Raw genomic sequence first — 20,137 nt, forward strand, 5'->3', positions numbered from 1 at the left:
CAATCCTAACGAATGTGACAAAAACTATTGGCACAAGTTCTACAGGCAAATATTGACAGTGTCATTGATAGAACGGTACATCTGCACATATTACCTCTACTTACTGTAAAAACGAGCTCTTCCTGTAAAAAGCATTGAGACACCAATCTACTGAAGATTCGCAAGCTGTACCTGTAGCAAGCACACCCAGTTTGGCATCTTGCAGAATGTGCACACATTACCTCTACTTACTGACTCATATCAACATATATACAAGTAAAACCTGTGCGGTTACGACACAGCATGCAGAGGAAAAAAAGGTACAAAAACCAGTCACTTTAATTTCATTATCTATCAGTCACTAGGATATCTGACCCATTCTTGCAACTCAAATCTTCAAAAGGGTCTCAATGAGCCACCTCAGACATTTGCATCTCAATGAGCCACCTCAGACATTTGCATTGATTAATGGTTTTGCACTACCAGTGTACAAAGCCTTGCAGGACACAAAAAAAGGTCTATTTCACTCCAAACGCATCCAACTCCTCTCTAACCTGTCCTCCTTTTCTTCCTTGGCTGCGTAAACCGAGCTTTCTCCTCTTTCTGCTTTCTCTGAGACAGAATTTCATATGCAGTCCCTCTTCCAAACTTTTTATGGACACCGATCTTTTCCGACTCACCCTTTCCCTCTCTAGCTTTCAAAATCATGTCGTCCTTGTTGGTTGTTTTCTTTTTCTTTGCTTGCATTTCAAGCTTCTTTAGTCCAAACCCTCCCCCCGCAGTATAGGTCTTATGACTTCTCTTTCGAGTGCTGCTTAAAAATTCTGCAGCCAAGAGAAAATAGACTTGACCATTATTCGTAAAATGCAGCATTAAAGACATAAGGCACCTGTAAAATGTATTATTTGCCAACCTGCATCTGGCTCTTGCCCAACTTCCTGCCTATACCAGTCAGCATCATCCACATCATTTGCTAGGTCTTCCCCTCCTTCCATGTTTGTGTCCTTCACTTCATTTTGATTAGCCTTACTAGGGTGAAGCCTTCGGGATTGCTTTGCCAGCCTGCACCCAAGATTGCAATGCACTTCAGCAGCAACTTCAGTAGGAAGATTGGTCAAAAAATGAAAAGACACACAAAAAAGGCTCACTCTTTTCTGCGAACGTTTGCTTCTTGCTCTGCTCGTCGTTGCTTCCGCAAGGCCTCCCTTTGCTCTTTGTTCTCTTTCAGTACAGCGATTTCATCTTGTGTCTTTTTGACTAGCAAAAACCATGACTTCTCATTATCCAAGAATTCAATCTATAAATCCACTGTGGAGCTCATAAAGAAAAAATGGTGCATAATTCCTTGAGGGTTGCAAGGCTACAGTAAGCGAAACGTAAAGCAATTGTCATGCAGAAACCCTTGTGGTCTCAAAAAGAATAGAATTAAGAAGACTTATTGTACAACTACTTTTGTTGTGAAAATGTTTAACAGAAAAAAAAGTGCAGTGGAAGCACACACTAATATTCTAAAACTAATCTTGTATCATGTACAAAGAATGAAAACAGAATTGAAGGTTTTTCAAATACAAAAGGCAATCATTTCTGCTGATCTCAGCCCAAATCCCTGGTCGGTTGCAAACGCTGACTTATATGGTCTCTAGCATGCTGGTCGGTCACCAAAATGGAGTTGGCCTACTCCTACAGCTACCCGGCCAGCTTTTTTCTGCCCCAGCCTTATCTGGCTGCTCCCCAACATGGTCATTTCACATGTGGGCGGGCCGACCAATCGGCTGGCCCAGACACTCTATTGTATGGAGATGGATGTCATTCTCCCCCACTAGCATTGAAACTGTCCTCAATTACCTCCCCTCTTGAGAAGCTTTCAACAGTGGGTGGGACTCATTTGTGAACTGGTCCTCATCAAACTGCACTGTCTGGTGGATTGGGTAACCCTTGAACTTGAAAAGGTACTCAAATTATTTCCGACAATAATTTCTTTTGTGTAGATGAAGAACCACCTGCTCTAGCACCAACACTTCCTCAAATCCCCCATCATCCACCAACTCCACTTCATCCTCATCCGTCATAGTACCTAACTCCAGTCCATGGTGCTCCACTAGATTGCTCAGGTGAAACACTAGATGCATATTCCAAATGCTTGGTAACTCCAGCTGGAAAAGGACATCATTGAGCTTCTTGATGATCTTGAAAGGTTCCACCTTCTTTTCTGTTTACAAAGAAAGGTACAACAGAACCCTCATCTGAGGTCAAAAAACCAAGAATAAAAAAAGAGGTTGCTTCTTCTCTGGCTAGCCGCTATTGAAGAGAGCCTACATTGAGGAGGAGGGGAGGGGGGTGTTTGTGTGTGGTGTGTGGGGGGGTGCGACACTGTGGGCTTGTACTGCCAAACAAGTCCCAAGTCCCCATGAGCGGCACAGCGCTGCTACATCCAATCCAAGTCACAGATTAGACACCGAATGTCCGTGGAGCGTAAGTATGCTGGCCCGGGCTTCAAGGGCACAATAAGGCGGCACGGCACTGCTGCATCCAGTCCAAGTCACCAACTAAGCATCCAATGTGTAGAACACTCGTGCCTATGTGCTAGGGTTTTCAGAGATAAAAAATAGAGTGCAAAGGAATCACACATACAATAAACACGAGTGCTAAACTACTGTTTGTATCATGGACAAGAAAGAAGTAATACAACTGAAATTCAAGCACAACGGATGGTTGAGAGTAAAGACGTCAATTCGCAGCCCAGCACTGCTGAAGCCCGATAAATCGATCCTCACCACATACGACCCAAGACAACTAAAAACTTCCCAAACCGGGTCAAGAGAAGCAGTGGTACTTGTGGGAATTCTTGTTCTTTTTTTTCCCTTTTTTTTGAGGGGGGGGGGGGGAGAGAGAGAGAGAGAGAGAGAGAGAGAGAGAGAGAGAGAGAGAGAGAGCAATTGCCAAAGTTGCTGCTGCTCAAGAAAGCTTTCACTGTTCTACGTTTTCAGGTTCTTTGGACAGTCTTTCTCAAAGTGCTCAATGGAGTCACGCCTTACCATTCTTGGCCTTGGATTGTTCACCATTGTGCTTGCCCTTTTGTTAAGCCCACCACCAAGGAGTTCCCGACTCATAGCAAGAGGAATTGAATCCAAGGCTGATGCACACTGGAACTCGATATGAATTCTGTGAGGAGGACCAGCGGTAGCGCCCACCATTCCGGAGGACCAGCGGTATGGGGATGATGCTTGACCGGCCGCCGAAAGTGTTGCACAGAAGGAGCCAGATGCTCCACCTCCTTCTCAAGGTTGTCATCCTCAAGCTGCGAGTGATAACAGGCAGCAATAGAGGCGGTCAACCTTATTGAGCCTTCACAAAGTCCTGAGAAACAAAACTGGAACTGTGGAACCGTGGATCAGCAAAAATACCCAAAACTAACTCTTCCCAAACTTCTAATGTTCCCCAAATTCTATTCTAATCAGGCAAGCTACACACACGGGATGTGAGGAAAAAAAATTACTAGTATCCTAGGCTCTGATGCCAACTGTATGACTACTACTGCTGTAAACAGAAAGAAAAGTGCATCAGATATTCACAATCATAAGCACACACTAGTAATCCTAACACTAATCTTGTATGTTGCACGATGAATGAAAAGACAACTTAAGGTTTTTCAAGTACAAAAGATGATCGAATCTGCTGATCCCAGCCCAAGTTGTATATGAACCTCCCTGGTCGGTCTGTTGCAACTCTTCCAATCACCCTGCTCTGATGCGCAGAAGCGCTCTTGAGTGCAGAATTTCTGACGATCAGAATGGGGGCCTGAAGGTCCTATTTATAGGGGCCCCGGTGTGCGGATCAGCCATCAGAACAGAGTCGGCCTGCACCCAATCAGTTTTTTCTGCCCAACATGCCTTATCTCTGGCTGCTGCCCAACAAGCTGATTTCACGTATGGGCGGGCTGGCTACCCTGGGCACTTAACCAAATTAGCCAATCGGCTAGCCCAGTTGCTTTATCATGTGGAGGTGGGTGACACTGAGCATGCAACATGCACAGCAATTATCTGCAAAGGCCGTCAAAATAACCAGGTGTATATCTACAAGAAAAAACAAAGTGCGAATTGAATATCAACTTTAAATACACCATAAATGCATGCGCGCGCGCGCACACATAAATATATGGTCAACCGTCAGACACTGCATTATCTCACATAACCAAATGGACTGGAATTCTTAAGAAACAAATCATTATTTTGGTCATTGAATAGTCATGGGTTAAGATTGGAGGGAATAAAAGCAAACAAAACCCAAAGCACGCGTTGACGAGCTGACGAGGCTTACTGTACTCATGAAAAATGATAGCACCCGAACAGAGGCCCTCCTCCACCTTCACGAGTTGCATGGTCATTCGTGGCCCAATTTCTTGAAGCTTTACAGCACTTTTTTGAGATTTGCGATTCAAATGCCCAACGTCACTTGCTAGCTGTACCGTCGCAGCCTCGTCTTCTGCTTCACTTTCTGATCCATATCCTGCCCTACACAAGGATGAACAAATAAACTCTTTGACAGAACCAAACTCTTAAACAGCTTAATTATCTTATATAGAAGCACAAAATGTCAGTATTTTACAGCAACAATAAGAAAGCATGCAAAAGCATAGTGTGTGAGAGAAAAGAGAGGAAGACAGAGCAATGATGCTCCAGGTACAAGAGGCTGAAGCAAGGGGAAGCAACCAGCACAAAGAAAATCATCACCAACACTGCTACCACAGTCACCCTGATGAAACCGGAAATCCCCCCAATATATATAAATTTATTAATTAATTTATTTGTTTTTTTTGGGGGGGGGGTGGTTTCATCAGGGCCCTCAACAATAATAAACCCCAAAAAAATACCACTTCACACACAACCGGTTCCTTCCAGATGATCAAGTCTGGCTGGATCTCAGTGGCTTTGCTCCTGCACAAAAAGAGTAATGTTCAACAAACTTAAGTAGCACCTGCATGAGCGCCAAGTCACCGTGTTGTTTTATGAGGGCGCTTCAGAGGACATTCTTTGTGATAGGTTGATGGAAAGATTGAAGCTACACACACTGGTAGATCCAAGTGTCCTCTATCACATCCCCAAGAGTCATTACTACGTTGGCATTGATAATGAGGCAATACTTATGAGACTGCTCAGGATTACAAACGTGGCTTTGAAAACTGGCCCAAAGCCTATATAAGTGATTGAAGTGCAATGAACCTCACAATAGCTAAGCTGGAGCTCCCCCCTGCATGCCAGCACCTGATCCGCCATCGCCTCTGTTGGGGTAAAGGCGTTATGCCCACCCTTATAGTGTGTACAAGCCCATAAGTTATAGTACATAGTACACTTAGTACTTTTAATGTACTAAGTGCACTATGTGTACTAGTGCAATATACAAGTGTGATAGGGGAGTCACACACTCATGCCTTATGAGTTGACTTATCCCCACAACTCTCTCTCTCTCTCTCTCTCCCTTGTTCTTCTCTGTGTATGTCTCCCATGAATACTCTAACCTAACCCTAATTCCTGTTTTCTCCCCATCAACTGGTATCAGAGCTCTGGTCACCAGGTTCCCCTCCCTCTCATCAAGAATTGTTTGCCCTTTTGCTGGTCGTTTGCTCATTCTGTGAGTCGCCTTTTTTTGCTGGTCGCCTTTGTGCAGCGCTGGCTACTGGTCGACTGTGTGACCAGTCGCAGGCAGGTGGGTGGAGAGAAGCAGCAGCGTGGGCAGGCTCATCCACGCTGCCCAGCAGGCGAATCCACGCTGCCCAGTAGCAGCAGCTGTGCCATAGCCCGAGGCATGCGTGCCCATGCGTACAAGCGAGGGTCGTGAGGCAAAGACCAACGAAAGCAGCATAGCGGGGCGTCGAATACTAGTCTTAGTACTAGGCGAAACAGGCGGCATCGCAACAACTGGAGCCCGTCAACGTGTATGCGGCGCTGGGCGAAACATGACGAAGGCACTTCAGCGTGGCGGGGGATGATGCGGTTCTTCTTATTATCCCGAGCAGCGTTACCAGCGAGCTCCAGGACCTCTGCGGCGAGATACTCGAGCACTGCAGCCAGGTAGACTGGAGCGCCTACACAGACACCCTTTCTGCGTAGCGGCCCTTCTTGAGGAAGCGAGCCAGTCTGCTGACAGCTCTTCATTGCTTCACATCAAGAAGCTTGAAGGCTCGCATAATTATGATATTTGGCAAACCCAGTGCTACAATGTGTTGCTCCAGAAAAAGTAGCACAAGTCTATCAAAGAAAGGGGTGTGATGCCCGCTTCTCTTACTGCTGAAGAGTGGGAAGATATGGATGAGCTGGCAAGATCTACTATCATGTTGTCTGTGTCAGACTCATTACTTTTCAGCATTCGTGAAGAGAAGACAGCTTGGGGAATGTGGCAGAGATTGCAGGACTTGTATGCCCAACAAAGTGCCTCAAGCAAAGTGTATTGGTTGAAGAAACTCATAGGTCTTCAGATGAAGGAAGGGGCGTCTATGACAGCCCATCTAAATGAGTTTAATGGTATTGTCAGCCAGGTCATCAATCAAAAGTTGGCAATGGACGATGAGTTCAAAGCCACTTTTCTGTTATGCACTTTGCCAGAGAGTTGGGACACATTCAGGACAGCCACTAGCAATTCGCATGCTATGCTGTCATATGCAGATGTTGAGGGTGCTCTTCTTCAAGAAGAGATGAACAGGAAAAACAACTCTGTTGGAAAGTCCAATGCAATGAATGCACGTGGGAGATCCCAGCAAAGGGGAAAAAGCCAAGAAAGGGGAAGGAGCAAGTCTCGCTCCAAAAAGAATTTGGAATGCCATTATTGTGGCAAGAAGGGACACATTAAAAAACAATGCTACAAATGGAAAAATGATCAAAAGGAAAAGGGAAAAGGCAAAGACAAAGAGAAAGATGAAGCCAAAGATGTAAAGCCAAAGGGCAAAAGTGGAGTCAAAATCGAAGAAATCAATGTGTCACATGCAGGTGGCAGTGAGGATGAGGTCCTCTTTACGTCTTCACTTGATGCCCATTCACTTCTTACAGGTGGTCATGGTATGCACTCATGGATCATTGATTCAGGTGCCTCCTTTCATGTCACAGGTTGCAGAGACTTGTTTGTCAGGTACACTGCTGGCAATGAAGGAGTGGTTTATTTGGGTGATAACCATGCACGCAAGATTCTTGGCAGAGGTGATGTGAGGCTTGTATTTTCAGATGGCTCACAGCTTATGCTCCATGATGTCAGGCATGTGCCTGAGATCAAGAAGAATCTGCTTTCTACTGGACAGCTTGATGATGCTGATTATGTTACCACATTTGGTAGTGGAAAGTGGAAGATTAGTAAGGGCTCACTGGTTGTTGCCAGAGGCTCTAAGGTGGACACTCTTTATTTTATGCATGCAGGTGTTTGTCACCATGCTAATGTAAATGCAACCGAGCTGCCGGAAATTTCTATGTGGCATAGCCGGTTGGGACACATGAGTGTCAAGGGAATGGAGCAATTGTCTCGTTTGGGTTACTTGCCTTCTCTAAAGTTTTCAAGTTTTCAATTTTGTGAGCATTGTATATATGGTAGGCAACTACAGTGCCCCCACAAGAAAGCTCTTGGACAGAAAGATGCTCAGTTAGAGCTTGTGCATACAGATGTATGTGAGATGCCTCAGCTTTCTTTGGGAGGGGCAAAATATTTTGTGTCTTTCATTGATGATGCCACACGCAAGGTGTGGGTTTATCCTCTTCGTTTGAAGAGTGATACATTCTCAGTGTTTCAGAAGTTTGTTGCTCATGTTGAGAATCAAACTGGCAAAACACTGAAGGCTTTGCGTTCCGACAATGGTGGAGAGTACATGTCCAAACAGTTTCAGGACTTTTGTGATGCTAAAGGCATCAAGAGGGAGCTCTCTACTCCTTATGATCCTCCACAAAACGGGACAGCAGAGAGGATGAACAGGACCATTCAGGAGAAGGTCCGTTCTATGTTGTCACATGCTGCATTACCTCATGGTTTTTGGGCTGAAGCTGTTATGACAGCCGTTCACCTTATAAATAGGTCACCTAAAACGAGGCTTGGTGGGAAAGTGCCAGAAGAAGTATGGACAGGGAAGCCTCCGTCATACAAGCACTTGAGAGTGTTTGGTTGCGTTGCGTACGTGCACATACGCAGGGAAATGCGCACCAAACTTGATCCCAAGTCTCACAAATGCATATTCCTAGCATATGGTGACAGAGGTGAAATGGGGTATAGACTTTGGGATCCCATGAATAGAAAGATCATACGCAGCAATGATGTCATTTTTGATGAAACATGCATGTATAAAGAGCCTGCAAGGCAACAGGAGCCTGGCAGAGTCATCTTTGATGATGATGGACATCATGGACAACAACCAAGGGCTGTAAATCAGCCATTACAGCAGGAAAACCAGCCCTTAAATGGTGCTGAAAATGGTCCAAATGGACAGCCAGAGATGGCAGAAGATATCCCTATGGATATACCACAGTTAGAGGAGATACCGGGCATCATTTTTCAGCCTTATGGCATGGAACAGGAGCCACCAATGGGTGATATGCAGGCTGGACAGCAACCTGCAAATGATGGTCATTGGGTACGGAGGTCCACAAGACCCTCCAGAGCCCCTGACAGGTTTGTTCCAGGGGTTGACTATTTGATGCTTACTGACTGTGGGGAGCCCTCATGTTATAAAGAGGCTTTACAGAGGGCAGACAAAGCTCTATGGGAGCGTGCCATGAAGTCAGAGATGGATTCTCTGCATAAAAATGGAACATGGAAGTTGGTGCCTTTGCCTGCAGGCAAGAAGGTTTTGCCTTGCAAGTGGGTATACAGGCTCAAAGTTGCACCAGATGCAAAGCCAAGATACAAAGCCAGGTTAGTGGCTAAGGGCTTCAAGCAGGAATATGGTGTGGACTTCGATGAGATCTTCTCTCCAGTGGTCAAAATGACCACACTTAGAGCTGTGTTAGCTTTGGTTGCTCATGATGATCTGGACTTGATTCAGATGGATGTGAAGACTGCTTTTCTTCACGGTGATCTCCATGAGGAGATATATATGCAGCAGCCAGAGGGTTATGCAGTAAGTGGAAAGGAGAAGCTTGTATGCAAGCTGAAAAAGAGTCTTTATGGGCTCAAACAGGCACCAAGAGAATGGTATCATAAATTTGATACATTCATGAAATCACAGAAATTCAGAAGAAGTGACATAGATCACTGTTTGTACACCAAGAAAGCTTTGGATGGCAGTCTATTGATTCTCATTTTGTATGTTGATGATATGTTGATTGCCGGGAAATCTCGTAAAGAGATGGATGCTTTGAAGCAGAGGCTGCATCAAACCTTTGATATGAAGGATTTGGGTGATGCAAATCACATCTTGGGTATGCGGATACTTCGGGGCAGAAATCAGCATGTGTTGTATTTGTCTCAGAAGGAATACATTGGCAAAGTCTTGCAGAGGTTCAATATGGACGGGGGGAAGAAGACTAGTACTCCTTTGCCTCCATATGTGAAACTCAGTGCTATGGACAGCCCACAGTCAGATAGAGACAGGGCTGATATGGCCAAGATTCCGTATGCTTCAGCTTGTGGCAGTCTCATGTATGCCATGGTTGCTACTAGGCCGGACATTGCATTTGTGTGGTTTCTAGATACATGGCCAACCCTGGCAAGAAGCATTGGGAAGCAGTGAAAGGTGTCATGAGATACCTGAAGGGCACACAGGATATGTGCATTTGCTTTGGCAAACAGGATGCATTAGTGCATGGTTACACGGATTCGGATTATGCCGGTCATCCAGATAACCGGAAGTCTACTACCGGTTATGTGTCTACATTCACAGGAGGTGCTGTGTCATGGATATCCAGGATGCAGAAGTGCACAGCCTTATCTACTACAGAGGCCGAGTATATTGCAGCCACAGAGGCTTGCAAGGAGGCATTATGGCTATCTCGGTTAGTGGTTGATTTGGGTTATACAGGGGATATTCCATTGTTGCATTGTGACAGTCAGAGTGCCATCCAGTTGGCAAAGAACCCTGTCTTTCATGCAAAGACGAAGCATGTGGATGTGAAGTATCACTTCATCAGAGAGGTGATAGAGAACAAGCAAATTCAGCTTGTTAAGATTCATACGGATGACAACCCGGCTGATCTGTTGACGAAGAGTTTGCCTCCGGAGCGGTTTGCTCATTGCAGACACTTGATGGGCATTGGATGAGGCCATTTTCAGCCTTGATATGGCCTTGTATATTATCATGTACATGCTGATTTTTTCTTTTCCTTTACTTAAGGGCACTTTGCCTTTAAGTGGGAGGTTGTTGGGGTAAAGGCGTTATGCCCACCCTTATAGTGTGTACAAGCCCATAAGTTATAGTACATAGTACACTTAGTACTTTTAATGTACTAAGTGCACTATATGTACTAGTGCAATATACAAGTGTGATAGGGGAGTCACACACTCATGCCTTATGAGTTGACTTATCCCCACAACTCTCTCTCTCTCTCTCTCTCCCTTGTTCTTCTCTGTGTATGTCTCCCATGAATACTCTAACCTAACCCTAATTCCTGTTTTCTCCCCATCAGCCTCTGCCACCCCTGCTCCTATCCATGCATATGCACAGCCCCTTTGCCCTGCACCCCCCCCCCTTCGTTGCCCTCCCTCACCTTCGCCTCCCTTCCGCCGTCCCTCCCTCCCTCGTCGTGCTGCCCCCTCCTATGGCCCCCTTGCCTTCGCCTCTCCAGCGCCCCCTCCCTCATCGCCTTCTCTTCCACCTCCCCCTCCACTGCCCCCCTCCTTCGCACGCCTCAGCCCCCGTACTACTCCTTTTCCGCTTCAGCCCCTGCCATTGCCTCCCTCACCTTGGCCACCCTCACCATAGCCCCCGCCTTGCCTTGCTAGCCGGACTCCCACCTACTTCCCCCCCTCCTTACCCTCTTCCCCATCAGGTGCTTTTAGCTTTTGGGCAATTTTCTCTATGGCAAGACTCAGCATCTTCTGGTCTCGAACCCCCAGGACTCCATGGCAGCTGCTCCGTCATCCCCAATCGAGGCCGCCGTCCCTCACCTCTCTTTTTCACAAGCAGACCTTCAGCTCCTCGCTTCAACAGTCGCTTCTTTGGAGGCCTCCACCTTGGTATGCAAGATTGTGGGTAGCCACCCAGCGCGCAGATAGTTCAGGGATCTGTTACAAGCAAGCCTTCTTGGCGCACCTGGAAAGATCACTGATATCCATCCCTCGGGGCGTGGCTACTATTAGGTGGAGTTCGATTCGCCTTCTGGCGCACCTGGAAAGATCACTGATATCCATCCCTCGGGGCGTGGCTACTATTAGGTGGAGTTCGATTCGCCTGCAACTTTGGACAGAGTCATGCAGCTGAGTCAGTGCCTCATGCCATATCGCTTCCTTGCCTTCGAGGGGGGCCCTATTTTGCAAAGAGTCACGTACCCTGGCCTCCCAGGCCAATGTTTCATCTAGCATCAAATGGGACACCTCGCTAGAGCTTGTCCTTGGAGGATGCCTCCAGTGGTCCCCCAACCCCCCCAACCCCCAGGCCTCAGTTCAGATCCTCCTCACAGGAGTGGGAGGGACACATGCCCCCAGGTACCAAAGCACGAAAACCCGACCTCGGTTGAGCCCGATGCAAGTGAGTGGCAGACCGTTGGCCCGAGGCAGAACCACCAGCCGACTTTCAGAGCAGAGCGGTGCCGCCAGTGCCACGTGCACACCCATGCCATGGCTAATCCTGTGCATGAACAGTCTTGATCCTTGACTAATCATCAGTCATTCATCAGTGTAGTAGCAACATCTACAGCATCTTCATCAGCAGTAGCATTAACATCATCATCATCATCAACACCATCATCTTCAGCAGCAGCATTAGCTTCAGCATCAGCATGGGAATGCATGAAGGGCTGTCGGCTAGCAACAACCTTTTGCAGCAGGAAGCCGGTTTCCCTAGCATGGGAACAGGTGGCAGGACCAGCAGGCAGTTAAAGCACATCATATAATTCAGCATTTATGCAAAGGGACCTTGTCCACAGCAGGCCGCCAACAAGGGAACTGGCCGACTAGTGTCCCACCCATATATATAAGCATAAGTCATAATTCAGTATTCATCAATTCAGTAGTTCATTATTCCCTGGCATGGCAGCAGGTGGCAGGACTAGCAGGCACAATTAAAGCGCATCATATAATTCAGCATTTATGCAAACGGATCTTGTCCACAACAGGCCGACAACAAGGGAACTGGCTGACTGGTATCCCACCCATATATATAAACATAAGTCATAATTCAGCATTCATCAATTTAGTAGTTCATTATTCATTCATTCTAGCATCAATATAAGTCATCTAGAAGGGCCAGGGTCACCCCTATAGGGCTGACCATAGGCCTAAGTCATGTACAAGCAGTCATGTAGCCTTTTTGTACCATATGAATAAAAGAAAATCCTGACACCCAATCTCTCTCATCTTCTCTCTCCTATGTCTTAATCAAGTTAATTACAATCAATGTTCTTAATCCAACTTAGGGCTATGGATCAGTACAACAAGGCTTCCGCGGATGCAGCATTGGTATCAGAGCATTCAAGCTCAGCCCACTAAGCATTGTCCCAAGGAAGGTGCACAGTTCCAACAAAAAGGATGCAGCAAGGTAGCAAATGGGGTGGTCTGCCAACAGGCAAAATAAAAGGAAGCATTCCTTGAGGGTAGGTACGCATACCCAGTACCTCATTAAGCTCTCAGATCAATCCAAAGGCCTAGCAAAGGGCATGATTGTTTCCAGTAGGTAACCCGACACTATGTCAAGGCTAAGGGAAAGCAGGCATGGGGACACCAGTGAACAAATGCTCAGCTATTCATCAAGACTTCAAAAAGGAGATCAAGCGTGAAGGTGTTTAGACAAAAATATCAGTCAATAAAGTCAAAGTCAGTAGAAGTTCAAGGTCAATAGAAGTCCAGGGAGGAAGGATGACAGAGTGTTCACCCCATCATCAAGTTTAGCAGAAGGGAATGTCACGTGCACGCTTGTGCCATGGCTAATCCTGTGCATGAACAGTCTTAATCCCTGACTAATCATCAGTAGCATCAACATGGGAATGCATGAAGGGCTATCGGCTGGGAAAAGCATCATGTCGGCTGACAGCAGCCTTGTGCAGTAGGCAGCTTGTTTCCCTGGCGTGGCAACAGGTGGCAAGATCAACAAGCAGTTAAAGCGCATCATATAATTCAGCATTTATGCAAAGGGATCTTGTCCACAGTAGGCCGACAGCAAGGAACTAGCCGACTGGTGTCCCACCCATATATATAAGCATACGTCATAATTCAACAATCATCAATTCAGTAGTTCATCATTCATTCATTCTAGCATCAGTATAAGTCATGTAGAAGGGCTAGGGTCACCCGTGTGGGGCTGACCATAGACTTAAGTCATGTACAAGCAGTCATGTAACTTTTTGTACCATACGAATAAAAGAAAACCCTGACACACAATCTCTCTCTTCTTCTCTCTCCTCTGTTTTAATCAAGTTAATTAGCATCAATGTTCTTGATCAGGCTTAGGGTTGTGGATCAATATAGCAAGGCTTTACCACATGCAACAGTCAAGCGCGCCAATAGCCCCCCGACAGTGATCCCCCCCCCCTCCTCCAAAAAAAAAAAAAAAAAAAAACTCGCTTGGGAAGCATGGGAGTGGGTGTGCATTGCTTGACAATGGGCACAATTAAACATTTCGGCATTTAAACAATCCACAAAGCTGAAGATAAAAGTTGCACATATAACACCACATTGAGGCCAGAATGCCCCCCCCCCCGGCGGAAGCATGGGAGTGGGTGTGCATCACTTGACAATGGGCACAATTAAACATTTCGGCATTTAATCACAGCCATTAAACAATCCACAAAGCTGAAGATAACACCACATTGAGGCCAGAATGCCCCCCCCCCCCCCCCCCCCCCCCCCCCCCCCAGCGGAAGCATGGGAGTGGGTGTGCATCACTTGACAGGCACAATTAAACATTTCGGCATTTAATCACAGCCATTAAACAATCCACAAAGCTGAAGATAAAAGTTGCACATATAACACCAAATTGACACCGGAATGGGCCCACTCCTCCCCCTCCCCCTCGAGTATTTCATTATCCAAGGAGAAGTATAGTATGTACAAGCTTTGAAAGACTTACTCTTCCCATGGAGATGCCAAATTATCCATATACAACCATAAACATGTCCTTCATCCAATATGGATGACCCATACACCTGTGAACCTGCTAAATAGCCATATGGTTCACAGGTCATCCAGAGCCGTATAGAACCTATACATCAAACCATATGCTTCATCCATATGTCAATAAGCTTGTAGGGTAACACATATGCCTCTTCCTTGAGTGCATAAACCTGTAGGGCAACACATATGCTCAGTATGGTAGCTTGTACGGCACATCCATAGGTATATATAACATGTCCATCAGCCTTTGTGCTTCCTCCATAAAGCAAGAGACATGTATGAGAAATTGTATGGCACATACATAGGTCCATACATTTGAATAAAAGCCTATATGGCTCATTCATGAGTGCCAAAAACTGAAAAACAGTTTGTATATCGCATAAAACCAGAAATTTCAGTAAGCTTTAGGACTGTTTGGCTGAAAAATAGCCATCCGAGGTATACAAGATGGTTTAGAGAAGTGAATATCGTCTTCCCCAAGTTGGATATGGCTACGGTGGGCTTAGAAATGAACAGAAATGGTGAAAAAACAGAGTTTTCGGCCTCCAAAAACCTACTTGAAGCTCAAGCTCGCCCAAGAGATGACTCTCTCATGTTCAAATAAGCAAGAAAATGCTACAATGCCATGTGTAGAGCTGAATTGACAAGTGTGAGGACAATTGTCTCACTTTTATCCTCTTATCTATCACATGTTCCAAATCCAAAGGCCAAAAATTCCACAATCTTCAGCTCTAAAAATAACCCAGATGATAGCTAATTTCACAATGGCGCTTTGGTAATCTTTGATCTCTGTCGAATTCCAGAGGCAATAATGCTAACGAAAATTCCATCGGAGATTGCCCAAAATAGCAACTTCTCCTAAAATTTAGGAGATAATCTCTTTGTAATCCACCACATGAGAAATACATGTAAGCACCATGTAAAAACCTATTTCATTGCTCAATCTCTCCCAAATCCTCAAGAGTTTGCCAAACATACTTTCCACTTGACACTTGAGCTCCAAAGCCCATTTCTATGTCCAAGAAACCGTCTCGAGTGCCTGGACCATGCTACAAACACTTGGTACTCTATATTGGATAATCTCCCATTCCCAAAGCTTATACATTCTAATCTTTTGGGCATCCAAATCCCATCCACACACACAAATCTTGGAGATGCCCAAAATGGTGACATTCCCCTAGCTTCTTAAAGCTGTCCTCGATTTTAAAGCTTCAAACCATATATCAAGATATAACTATGTCCCAAAATAAATAAATGGGCAAGAATTCCGTGGAATCATAATCATGTCCCAAGTAAATGGGCGAGACAAAACGGTCCCATAAGTCCAGATATCATAATCATGCCCCAAGTAAATGGGCGAGACAAAACAGTCCCACAAGTCTAGATATCATAATCATGTACCAAATAAATGGGCGAGACAAAACAATCCCATACGTCCAGATATCATAATCATGTCTCTATATCCATACTCCAAGTCGAATCCATCTCCAAGGAGCAGTTACTCTACTCGTTCCCCAATCCCCGTGTCACATCAAATGCATGCTACTCTCCATTGGCTCCCATGCTTACACATGCAAACACTAGGCTGAGAAAATAGAAGACAGATTGATCGTGCACGCGGATGTAGAATGTCCACTGGATCTGAGCGCAGACATCAAATTCCTAGCATACCAGATTCCAGTCTATTGACACTTGGCATAGACATAGTCCCCTGCCAAACAAGGTGTCAGTCCACATGACCTTTGGCGTAGACAGAATGAGAGAAAGCCTTATGCTCTAATACCAATGTAACTCGGCTGGAAGCGCAAGAGTGGGTGTACATCGCTTGACCATGGGCACCATTAAACATTTCAGCATTTAATCACAGCCATTAAACAAACCACAAAGCTGAAGATAAAAGTTGCACATATAACACCACATTGAGGCCGAAATGGACCGACCCACCCTTGGAGTATTTCATTATCCAAGGAGAAATATAACATGTACAAGCTTTGAGCGCCTTACTCTCCGCATGGGCGATGCTGGATTTTCCATATACAACCATACCTACATGGCTCATGCATGAGTGCCAAAACCTGAAAAACAGCCTGTATATCGCATAAAACCAGAAATTTCAGCAAGCTTTAGCACTATTTTGCTGAAAAACAGCCATCCGGGGTGTGCAAGATGGTGTAGTAGTGAAAATCATCTTCCCCAAGCCGGATATGGCTATGGTGGGCTTAGAAATAAAGAGAAATGGTCCAAAAACCTGCTTTAAGCTCAAACTCGCCCAAGAGATGACTCGCTCATGTTCAAATAAGCAAGAAAATGCTCCAATGCCATGTGTAGAGCTGAATTGACAAGTGTGAGGCCACTTGTCTCACTTTTATCCTCTTATCTATCACATGTCCCAAATCCAAAGGCCAAAAATTTCACAATCTTCAGCTCTAAAAATATCCCACATGATAGCTAATTTCACAATGGCGCTTTGGCAACCCTCGATCTCTGCTGAATTCCGAAGGTAATGACATGAACAGAAATTCCATCGGAGATTGCCAAAAATAGCAACTTCTCCTAAAATTTAGGAGATGACCTCTTTGTACTCCACCACATGAGAAATACATCTAAGCACCATGTAGAAACCTGTTTCATTGCTCGATCTCTCCCAAATCCTCAAGAGTTCATCATACATACTTTCCACTTGATACTTGAGCTCCAAAGCCCATTTCTATGTCTAAGAAACAGTCTCGTGTGCCTGGACCATGCTACAAACACTTTGGTCCTCTATACTGGATAATCCCCCTTTCCCAAAGCTTGTACATTCTTGATCTTTTCCCATCCACACACATGAATCCTAGAGATGCGCAAAATGGTAAACCCACCCCCCCCCCAGCCCAAAAAAAATCTAGAGATCATTACCTCGTCGAGGCTTTCAGTTTCCCAAGAGGCTTCCTGACCCTTCAGAGTCTTCGGTGGCCCAACCTTGTAGCCCCCGCCTCTCCCCCGTGCAGGCAAACCCTTAACCCCCCCCCTACCCCCCCCCCTTCTCAACCTTTGCCCATCCCCCTCCTCCAACCCCTCCCCACCCCCCCATGCCATCTGCTCCTACTTCCCCCCCTACAATTCCCTCGGCTCTGGCTATATCGGAACCCTCTCCTCCCCTCCCTTCCGCCTCTCCAGAGCGTTCCCGCCACTCTCCACCCGCGTCTGACCCTGGAGCGGAGACAGCCGGCCAGCTCAATCCACCGTTTGATCGATCGATTTGCGGAGCCGGTAGAGATGACCATCGTAGCCTCTCCGGTGCACGCTCTGCGCCGCTATTCAAGGGCAGGTAATAGAGCTCTCGCACCATTTGCATGACTTGCATATCACTGATGTGCTTACCCACCTCTGGCCTTTGGCTCATATGGAGTTGGGTCGCTTGGGCCACAAAGATCAAGAAGGAGAGATGATGTCCTCCAACCTAAAGATGCTGCTTTTTGTGTTTTTTCATGTTTCAGTGGCAGTACCCCTCCCCCCTCCTAAAGATACCTGCATTGTGACAAGTGCAATCCACAGTATGCCTACTCCAGGGCTCGAGTAGAGTGGCTCCACATGGAGGTAAGGGTTCATGCCCATCTAGCACAACTTTGCCCCAAGACCCAAGAACGACAATGACTACTCTCCATCGAAATCCACAACCAAGACTCTTTGAGTGCAAGGCAATCCCGACAGTTCCACTTCCCACAAATCTTAGTTATGCGGATCATCTCATGGAACATCCATGGTTTGGGGGGCCCACAGTGCTTTCAAAGGTATAATGTCCTTAGAGAGGAACAGTTTGACATTCTCTTCATTCAAGAGCACCATCTTTCAAAGGGACATATTCACTATTTCAAGAAAATCCATCAAGGCAGGAGTCACACCTTTGGTTCCATTCTTTTAGAACTAGGGTGGAGTATGCATTTTCGTTAGCGAGCAACTCAGGCACCATTGTCACTAGACGAGCTCAGTGGTTGAACATCAAGATTGGAGAGGACTATGTGGGCTTCTGAATGTATATGCGCCAAACACTGCAAACAACAGGCAGGGCCACCTTCAAGAGTACAATTCGTCAGTCCCTACCCCAATCAAATTTCTAGTGTATGGGTGGGGATTTTAACATGCTAGAGTCGGCAGAGGACAAACTTGGAGGTGGCATGGCTACAGTTTTTGGTACAGAGTATTTGGCTTGGGAGGAGCTGATTTTGGCTCTTAGGAGACATGACCCTTGGCATCTTCCAGAGTTTGGACATAGCCCCGGGAGTCTGTGTTTCTATAGATCCGACAAGAGGAGCACTGGCCATAACCTATCCAGATTAGATCGATTCTATGTAGATGAGTGGGCTTGTGGTCGTGGTGGCATGACTGGTATTTTGGCAGGCACTTCCTTCTCCGATCATATACCGATTATTAGAGGAAATTTGGGAGAGGCTAGATTTTCACTCAAGAGCAATCGTAGGTGCCTTGGATGTAGTATCACCATTTGGCCACCCAACCGGTCCATCCTTACTTTCTCATTATGTATATACATCGGGCTGGCATCCATGGCTGTTATGCAAGGGATTGATGCCAGTCATGTGATACCGTGGACTTGGCTTTCCCCTTGGACTTGTGTTTGTGCATACATGCCTGAAAATGCCTAGAGGATTGGTGTTCCATTGGGTCTTGTACCTCGTGTACTCGCGTGGAACACATCTATTTTGGTATAGTCTCATGAACGGGGATTGTCCATAGACTCCATACTAATGTTACATTACATAGCATCTTTATGTGCTTGCCTGCAAATTGAATTTACATGTTGTTTTCATGCTTGCTTGACCAATGTGTAGTTCCGGGTAAGGGGATGCCTGCCCATGAACCGTGCATGTGAAACTGTCTGCTGACATGCTTATGTGGCATGTGACAGGTGGTAAGTATTGGCCATAACTGAGCCTTAAGATTTAGCAGTGAGTGCGTACACACTTAATTAAGTTTTGGGCAACCAAAACTCACTTATAAATTATGACCAACCCTGTGTTCGCACACGCTGATGTCACTGTCCACCGCCCAAACCTTATCCTCTTTGTCAAAGAGAGCAACCAGTCATGTGTCAATCCCAACTTGGACCCCAACTCTCTTTCCCTCTCTGCCTGACACCCAAGGTGGACATCTCATCATCTCTCTCTTCTCCCCTCTCTAGAAGTTGGCGCCCCCTTCAAGAGGCTTTATGGCTGTATTTTCTGCACTTTCTCCTTCCCAACACCATATCTAAGCTTGTTAGATTGTTTTCCAAGCTTCCAAGAGTGTTTCTAGGCTGTCTTAACTCTCCTACACACTCCCAATGATTGAAATTCAGCAAAACACTCCTTTTATCTGCTGTAATTTCTGGTCTTTTGGCTGAAAACCCTAATTGCAGCCTTCCTTTCTCAAGTTGAACCATAGGGGAAGCTTTCCCACGGTTCCTTGCAGCCACTTGAAGACTTCGGTCATGAAGGATCGCGACAAATTGAAGCTTTCAACATTCCAAACGCTTCCATCACGAAGACTTCTACTAACACCGACTCTACTTGCAATTGGTACGCTTTAATGATCAATTATGAAAACAAGTAGCAAGAGGAAGGAGCAAGACTCTGTGTTCGCATACCCTGTGTAGTGTTCTCTTGTCCTACGTACTCTCTTGAAGATTGTTTCTACCATGTGTGGGTGGAACAATAGACAGTAGATGGTAGGGAACATGGGCATTTGAGAGGGTAGTGTGAGTTGAAGATCTTCACCGACAACCATATTGTTTGCAATATTGTGTTCATATGCATTGGAATGGAAATCTAGTCAAAAATGCCCATGACACTATGGGCTTGATTCTCCCAAGATCAATATACACTATCTGAGGGAGGGGTTGGCCGTTCCGGCTCATTGTGCATCTCTTGTCAATTCAGCAAATTACATCTTG

The 20,137-nt window shown here is 45.8% G+C and overlaps 1 protein-coding gene across 1 annotated transcript in view; it reads right to left on the minus strand.

Moving 5' to 3' along the window:
- Positions 1-287: 287 nt before the first annotated feature.
- Positions 288-20,137, minus strand: part of PPAN (PETER PAN-like protein) — a 34,419-nt gene continuing 14,569 nt past the window's right edge. Inside the window, exons 6-9 of the mRNA XM_086804572.1 lie at positions 4,297-4,490; positions 1,128-1,236; positions 893-1,041; positions 288-803 (exon numbers count right to left, since the gene is read on the minus strand). Of these exons, the coding sequence (XP_086660698.1) occupies positions 529-803; positions 893-1,041; positions 1,128-1,236; positions 4,297-4,490 (727 nt within the window). The 3' untranslated portion in view covers positions 288-528. The remainder of the gene's footprint in view (positions 804-892; positions 1,042-1,127; positions 1,237-4,296; positions 4,491-20,137) is intronic.

The sequence above is a fragment of the Cibotium barometz genome, chromosome 1 (assembly GCF_041138505.1).
Source record: "Cibotium barometz isolate CiBa-2024 chromosome 1, ASM4113850v1, whole genome shotgun sequence".
Taxonomy (NCBI): Eukaryota; Viridiplantae; Streptophyta; class Polypodiopsida; order Cyatheales; family Cibotiaceae; genus Cibotium; species Cibotium barometz.